At 40.3% G+C, this 8097-nt stretch overlaps 1 protein-coding gene and 1 pseudogene across 4 annotated transcripts in view; both read right to left on the reverse strand.

Annotated features, from left to right (window-relative positions):
* The window catches only part of LOC103382727 (clusterin-associated protein 1 homolog pseudogene), a 5821-nt pseudogene extending 4024 nt beyond the window's left edge, over positions 1-1797 (reverse strand).
* fam180a (family with sequence similarity 180 member A) overlaps positions 1-8097 on the reverse strand; it is a 47008-nt gene that overhangs the window by 27983 nt on the left and 10928 nt on the right. For 3 of the 4 annotated variants that reach the window (XM_025057812.1, XM_025057811.1, XM_008315610.3), the window contains exon 3: positions 4464-5622. In XM_025057812.1, the coding sequence (XP_024913580.1) occupies positions 4464-4542 (79 nt within the window). In that variant the 5' untranslated portion in view covers positions 4543-5622. Of the gene's footprint in view, positions 1-4463; positions 5623-6770; positions 7289-8097 lie in introns of those variants that run through there. The other variant, XM_025057813.1, reaches the window with a different exon arrangement.

Raw genomic sequence — 8097 nt, forward strand, 5'->3', positions numbered from 1 at the left:
GTGAGCCAGATCAAGATTTCAGCCACTAAAGAGAAGTTAGGTGTTCTGAAGTTTTCCATAGAGATTAACCTTGGATAACCCAAACTTTTCATCTTTTCGACGAAGCCTCTTATTTCTCTGTGGGACATTCTGGCCAAGGTGGAAAACTCCCTTTAAAGGGATCGTCAATTCATACCCCACAAGTATTTAACCCTGGATTTGACCTTGTTGTGCTTTTCCTTCTCTTCTCTACGGTTAGACCTTGCCTTTGTTGTCATGCCTTTGCCCTTTGATAGCTGGGATTGGCTCCAGAACCCTTCTGCCAAGGAATAAGCTGTAGATAATGGATAGATATTATGAGTAAACCATCTCTACATCATCTCTCTCCTATCTCCAAACTGGTCAGTGTCTTTTTGGTATTCCTTGGATTGTGGCAGCAGTTGGGATCCTTTGTAGTTTTACTTTTATCTTGAAGTCAGTTCTTTTTCATCTCCAGTATCTTCCACTCTCACCCTACATTAAAGGATTTTCTTCCCTTTTGAAATGATTGCCATTAATTCCACCGCTTTTTTTTAATATTGTGTGAAGATCTCCTCCTTAAGATTCACTATTTGACTTTAAAGGCAGTTGTGGGATGAACTACGCAAATGATTCAGAGTGTGTAATGAGAAATCCGGGAAGTCTATAATTGTGCGAGGTGTTTGAATTTCTGTTCTTGTCACTGATTATTTCCCTGTTGACACTGTTGCAAGACATTATATAGAGTTGAAATGATAATGAAGGATTTGACCAGCAGGGGGGGTTGTGCATGAGAAGCTTTTTTGTAAAACAACTTGAGCGCTTCAAGAGACCTTATCAAGTGAGGACAACTTAATGGTTATACATTTAATTCTACACTTGTTCTCTTATCCACATCCCTCAATATCCAATCAACTTGTCCTACCCTGGGACTCCTGCAAATGGCGGGATCAAAAACAGTCTCTTCTCCAGTGATGACTCGGTTGGCTTTGATCTGTCCTCATGCATTTTTAATGAAGGAAAAGTCTATGACTGTCTGATCCACAGGAACGTCGATGCCTCATCTGCTCTCTCTCCGTGGCCATAGATCGGGGATTGTTTGTCCACTTCGATGATGAAATATCACACATTTGTCACAGTTTATCTGACTGGTCCTGAGCTGACAGGACGCTTCTTCGCGTTGATGCTATTGCTTTTGTCAGCACTGAAATCATCCATAAATGCCACACTGCCAATTCCATCGTCAACCACACATGTCCAGGCCATAACAGAACCGCTGCCACGGTCGACAGATGGGGACTGACTCTCCCCTGCTTCCATCACTCTGACATATGTTTTTTGTTGTTTTTGAACAGACCATAAAACTTCCTTTTTGTGTGTTATTGTGAAGCCGTTGGGCCTGTCTGAGATTTGGAGGCCGAGCAGAAGGGGTTGTCCTGCCATGAGTCTTCTTTCTGTTTGCTTTGTAGGAAACGTGCGCCAGAGATCTTGGAGCACTTTCTAGACTTGCTGTGAAGAGTTCCCTTTTTCAAATGTTTCTTGACTTCCATGTCTCAACTTGTGTCGCCCCCTGTGAACAGTTATTTATTCACATATTGTTGAATTTGTCAAAACACCTGTTGTTAATTTGAGCAATCCAGCAATCTTGCTAACTTTTAGCTCTCTTAGGCCATCCAGGCTATAATTTTTTGCTGAGGTTTATTTTCAGAGAGCCTTTCGGTAGCTACCCAGTCTTTCAATCTCTAAACTGACCAACGTTAGCATTGCCACTGAACAGTTTTCTAATCCTGTCCAGTCTGCCTAACAGAAACAGGTTTCTAATCCTGTCCAGTCTGCCTAACAACAATATAAAACAAAGCTTAGCTTTAATAAAGTCTTACATCTTGCTATTCTGAGCAAATCCTTTCCCCTTCTTCTCGATTTTAGCTGGTGTATTTATTGCGCACAACATGCCACTTGTCCCTGCTGCTCTCTCCACGCCTGTTCATCCCTTTGCTTCCCACCTCCTTCTTCTAATACTTTACACACAATCAACTCAGGCACCCCTCTCCCCCCAATGTCATTATGCTTAGATGGGGAACATGTAATCTCCTGCTAACTGCTTGCAAGGAGATGAGGGAACAACAAAGATTCATTAATTATAGAAGGGTAACTCCTCGCTGGGGGGATGTCTTGATGAGAGATAGCAGGAGCGTGAAGGAGAAGGAAGATGAAACAAAAGCAAAATGGATGTCTGAACTCCTTCTTGTCAAGGGGGAGTGGATGGGGCATGGGAGAAAGAATATGGGATGAGAATAGAAAACCTGAATAAAAGAATCCACACAAACAAAGGATTTGCAGATACCGGAGTACTTTTAACACTGATGATTACACTGACGGTAGCTGCGAAAACAGAATCAGATTTAATGTCTATTGGGTTCAAGGTGACTCCCAGTGGTCCAAGGTGGTATCAGAACCTGGATCTGGCAGCAGGACAAAGACTGTGGCCTTGGCTGGTTGGTATGACGACATTAGCTGCAGTTCAATGCCATGGACACAAGGGCATAAAAATTATATTAAACCCCTGCCATTCTTTTGAAAATTAAATTAAAATTATTATAAATTATTATACTTTTTCTATTTAAGTAGCCTTACACGCAGAAGGTCCTGGGTTCGAGCCCAAGAGGAACCTCATACTTAATGGCACCCCCTGTGGCAGCCTGTGTGAATTGCGCTCACAAACGACTGATTCAATAGACATATCGTTGAAGCTAAAAAAGTATTTTTGGCGTGAAATACTCTTTAGACTAACTAATAAACATTATCTGCAAGACTGCCACCTACAGGCTAGATTATATGCATCAGTGATACTGGTGTGCCAGCAATTAATGAAAAAAAGTTATTTTTTTGTGTGTCTTGAACTAATTATTTAATATTGACACAGCCCCGAAAACTATAAATACAACAGCTATAGAATGGAATAATGACAATAAATTATTATTGCTTGTGAAATGTTCAGTGAGTTATTTGTTTGTATCTACCACTCGCCACAACAATCTCTTCTGTTCCCATGACAAAGTAGACCAATTTACAAAGCACCAATCAGCAGACAGGTGAGCTATCATCGACTATGGCTGCAACATTTATACATGTAATGAGAGATACTTCCCTCAGGAGCTGATGGAGTTCACAGCACACCAGTAAACACTGATGACTACAATTTGTCAGGATGCTAATGTTGTTTTGCTGTCTATTTTAAGGGAACATTTAGCTGAAAAAACACAGAAATGTGCCGTTCTGTTCTCTCTGTTTTGACCCAGCCCCGTTCTCCTGGCAGCTTTCAGGCGCTCTGTAAATGTGAAACTAAAAAAAAACGGAAGCTAAGTGAGTGTTGGGAAAGGAATTTCCTCAGTTAGTGGATCTAGTGTCAACAGGCCAATCACTTTTTCCTGGAGGATGATCTGTTTGTGTCTTTTATGCTGCACAGCTCACATTTATTGATGCAGTATCTTCTTTAAATAAAAAATATTGCTGTTTTTGTGTCATTATAGATTAAAAACGTTCAGACCAGGAGCTTTCAACTTCTAAGGAATTTAAACTTCTTCTTCTTCAGCATCTCACTCTGCTGCTGAGATGTAACATTGGCTACTTGGGCTAATCTAGCAGCCAAGGCTAATTCTAGTGCTTAGGAGCCCAGTGCTACTTTAAGTTCCCATGTTACCTGTGGTATTTGGTATTTATGCTAATTTAACAAATGTTATTGCAGCCAATTCAGTTTTCATTTGTAGTTTATGTTGCCTAAATCCTTTAGCTACTGATATTTTAGTCAATATTCAGTTATTTTAGCTACCTATGCTAATTTGGATCAAGCAGCAATTTAAGGACAACTGTGTTACTTTCAACCTATTCATATAACTTTGCTGCACCCTACAGGCTGGAGTGTACACATCAGTGTTACTGTTGAGGCAGAAACAAAGGAAATAAGAACGTTTTTTAACCTCTATTTTCTCTCAGTCTCATTATTACTCAGTAATAACCTTTGCCTGACGCCTGTGCTCCTTTTAACTCATTCAACTAGTTTTGGTGACTTACGGTACCTTACCAAAGCTAATTGTACTAGTTAATTTAGCCTTGCTATGTATACGATACGGCTACATTAGCTACTTCTAGTACTTGCTCAATGCTAACAGTAAATTGTTATTTAATGCTCAACCGGCTTCGTTAGCATTTGATGCTTTGTTTGTCATTTTAGCTACTTATGCTAATTTATCTCACACTTAAAACATGATAGAATCTTTGACTTCTAAATTGCTGTCAGTAGGTGATGCCATTTTTTTAAAGTCATTCTTTGCTACCTTTTCTCAAACAAATATGTCACATTCATTAGCAAACACCTGAGCAGTACAGAGGAACTGTTACTGGTGTGCAGCCACCGTGCTCTTGTGGTCTGTACTGCAAGTGTAAACAGGGAGTAAAAACTGAATTACCTTTCCTGTGGTGCTGCGCAGCTCCCAGGTATATGGACAGGTAACCAACCGTGAGCAGAGCCCACCACCACTGCGTCATGTTGATTATCTTTGCACGCAGGTCACGGCTCCACCACTGGCTGCGGTCTCTCTGGGGAAGCAGTAGCTGTCATAAATGAGTCTCCACATCTCTCACATGCTGCAGTTTGGTGAGTGTCACTCCTTCATTCACTGCGTCCGAATTCTCCTCCCTCCATCTCCTCCACACACTCCCTCTGTCTTTGTTTTATTAACTTTCTCACTCACTGTGTCTGCGCGCGCGTGTGTGTGTGTGTGTGTGTGTGTGTGTGTGTGGGTTCTCTCAGGCTCACCAGAGTCTGGTTTCACAACTGGAAATGATCAAATTTTGGGGAGTGTCTGCCATCTTGGCTGGACTTTTCACAGCTACCGGGCAGTGGTTCAGACTCTGACACTGACTCTTACACAAGTGATGGGATAAATGGGATTTGTGTTGAGCGTGCTGACTGATTGATTGTCTGAGTGACAAGTGACTGTAATCACGTCCAAGAAGGACCTCGTGGTAGTTGAGGCAAACGTCCACCACATCCAGAGACAGCCAGCAGTGAGTCCCATGACATTAAGCTCTTAAACACGGCTACATGTGTTCATTGTTCCTTTGTTCATTGTATTCAACAGAACTGACACAGTCATTCATGTAACCGAAAGATCTCAGCCTGGCAATTTGTGTAAAAACGTATAACAAATCACAAAGTCTAAAAGAATGTTATTTCTCTATGTAACAGACCTGTGTGTAAACCTATAGAGGCGTTGGCACAGCCATGGAAAAGCAGTGTCGCTTCCAGGAATTATGGGAGTAAACAATGCACAAAGTCAGCCTTGTCTTCTAAAAAACATTAACCAACCAGCTACTCTTTAATGGGGTCAAGAATTAGCAGGGAACCTTGAAATGATCTGGAATTGGAGTTGAATTAGCACGATGTGACATTTTAATTACTCATTTAAGTGTGAACACTTAACTTTGGCACAGTTTCAATGGAAAGTGTAGCTAAGCCTCTCGAACATGTGAATATTTTTTTCTTCGGTGGAAAGGTGTGTTCCATTAGTCGTCATAGTCAGGGGCATCTTGGGTAGTAAATTCCTCCAGCACCGGTCCAAAAACCTGAAACATAATTTCAGCAGAAAACAAAAGAGATCCTTAGATTATTAAAAAATAGAAAATATATAAAATATTCAGAGATTCACTGTGCATTAATGCATCCAGACTATTTTCCCCGTATTTGTTGCTTAAATTAAAAACATTTTTATTTTTTGTCAAAATTGTGTAGTTTAAAATTAGTTCCATGAAGTTCTTAAAATGTCACGAAATTTTAAGTTCACTAACACTTGGATGAAGACAACAAGGACAGACTTGGTGAGGGCCCATAATCTCTAATTCAAACATGAATTTACTGACGGTCCCTAAGTGAAAGCCCTTGTCCTGTAGATTGAATACCTGTCACATTGACGTCTTAATTTCACATCAGTGAAAACAAACATCACTCGTTCCACTAGAAAACATCAAGGACACCCCTGTTAATCTGGTTTAATCCTTAAATCTAACATAATCCACTTCAGTGAGTGACTTTAATTTTAATGTTTCCTTCCACTGCCACCGTTGATCTAATATCTGCATGTGCAGCAGGTGGCAACTGCATGGTGCGGTGCCTTTGTCATTTTGGCAGCAAATGAAAGAAAAAAATCCCAAATAAACCATAATACATGGATGAATACGCTGCACATATGCCCCAAGTGGACAAAGCATGACACTGCATTTTTGAGAGACATCTACATCAGTCTCAGTCAATCTGGGGAAACTTTCTTTAGTGTGTCTTATGAACTTCTTTTTCTGGCCATGGGAGGGCAGTGTTGAGACAGCCATTGAGTGAAGTGATTCACATCAGACCAACTTATCCTGCTCTCCAACTCTTCTTTATCTGTTGATGTGGCATGAATTCAGAAATAATAGAATTTCATTTAGATAAGGCTTTTTTTCCCGCCTCTTCCTGACTGTGTGAACGCAAACCCAGTTAAAACCAGGTGTGGACCCTCGAGACGGCCTCTGGTTAATTGCTCCTGCGCCGTAAATCAGTGGAAATGCCTGAAATATGCTAAACAGATACGATGTGTTTAGAGACTGCTTTGTCGTCAAATTGCATGAAAAGAAGAATCGACAGAAAATCTGTAGCTGCAGTTTTTCCCCCTTCGATGCCGGGGGAGCCGGAATAACAAACAACACCCGACCTGACTGTGCACAAGCAGAAAACGCACATTTGGAGTCGGTGACTCATGAAGAAGAATAGCTCGGTGCGTTCGAATATGCAAATGGCGCTTTTATTTCCCCCCGTTTGGTCCGAACCAGCAGCAGCAGCAGATACCGGGCAGCACGTAGCCGACGCGAGGCTCTTTCTTCTTCCATGAGTGAAAGCCCGAGGCTGTGAGTTTTATGTACGACGTTGTTATTGTAGCCGCTCACAGAAAACACTTCCGTTGGTCGAGGTGTCTGTAATTACTTTGAATCCACAAACAAAGCTCTGCTGAAAGGCTCTTTACCTTCAGTCAGGCTTTTCATCCTGAAAGGACGGCGGGCGTTTGGTAGAAATTAAAGGGGGAAAGTATGTTTTTTAGGACTTGTTGTAGAATAATTGAAAAAAATAAATAAAACGTAAACAGCGCAGATGCCTGTAAAGGACGTTACAACACATGTACGTTTCAGACGAAAAACAATTGATTTTTACTCCAAACTACATGTTAATAAACTTTTGTACTGTGTATATTTGTTGGTTATATTTTGTTAGAACTCAATTTTCAAAGTTGATCTTCTTGAAATAAATATTTTCCCAAAGCATCATTACACCAGATACATGTGTTTTATAGATTGCATAACGATTATATTTATATATTTATACTACATTATATATAAATATATATTATATTAGCACATATATATTTATATATCATATTACATTTCATTTCAGATTTTCTCCTATGTTAGATTACCTCCTATTTCTTTCCAAATGCTTTAAACGACATATGTCAAACCTAAGGCCTGTAGGCCAAATGTAGCACGCCACATCATTTTACAGGGTCCACCAGAGCTAACCATACAAATAATTGCCTTAAAATATATTGTTATCCTAAGTTTATACTATTGAATTCCAATTCTAATCAAGTGTACGTTTACATTGTTTTAAGCTAACCTATTTAGCCATTAAACTACGGCTAATTTTAAAAGTCACGACAATTGCTAATTGGCCGCTACAATAGCTTGCTCTCCGCAGTAATAGTCTGCCTTGACACATTTCACTTAAACTGACAGAAAGTGCATCATCGTCATCAAGCAAACAAATGAATTCCACATGTGTTTTTTTTTTCTGTATATATTTGTGTACGTGCCTCCAACCGCAGCAGAGTAATTACCCCGACTGTCCATCAAAACCTCCTGCAAACAATTTCATCAAGGCTCATCTGAATAAAAGCGGTGTCAGACTGACTAATAAGAAGTTGACGGCTCTCAGACAGGCTGCATTATCTTGATTGGACCTATAGAGGCTGACTAGCTCCTCCTCCAAAAAAACTTTTTATTTACAGAATAACT

Source organism: Cynoglossus semilaevis, chromosome 8 (assembly GCF_000523025.1).
Source record: "Cynoglossus semilaevis isolate Cse_v1.0 chromosome 8, Cse_v1.0, whole genome shotgun sequence".
Classification (NCBI taxonomy): domain Eukaryota; kingdom Metazoa; phylum Chordata; class Actinopteri; order Pleuronectiformes; family Cynoglossidae; genus Cynoglossus; species Cynoglossus semilaevis.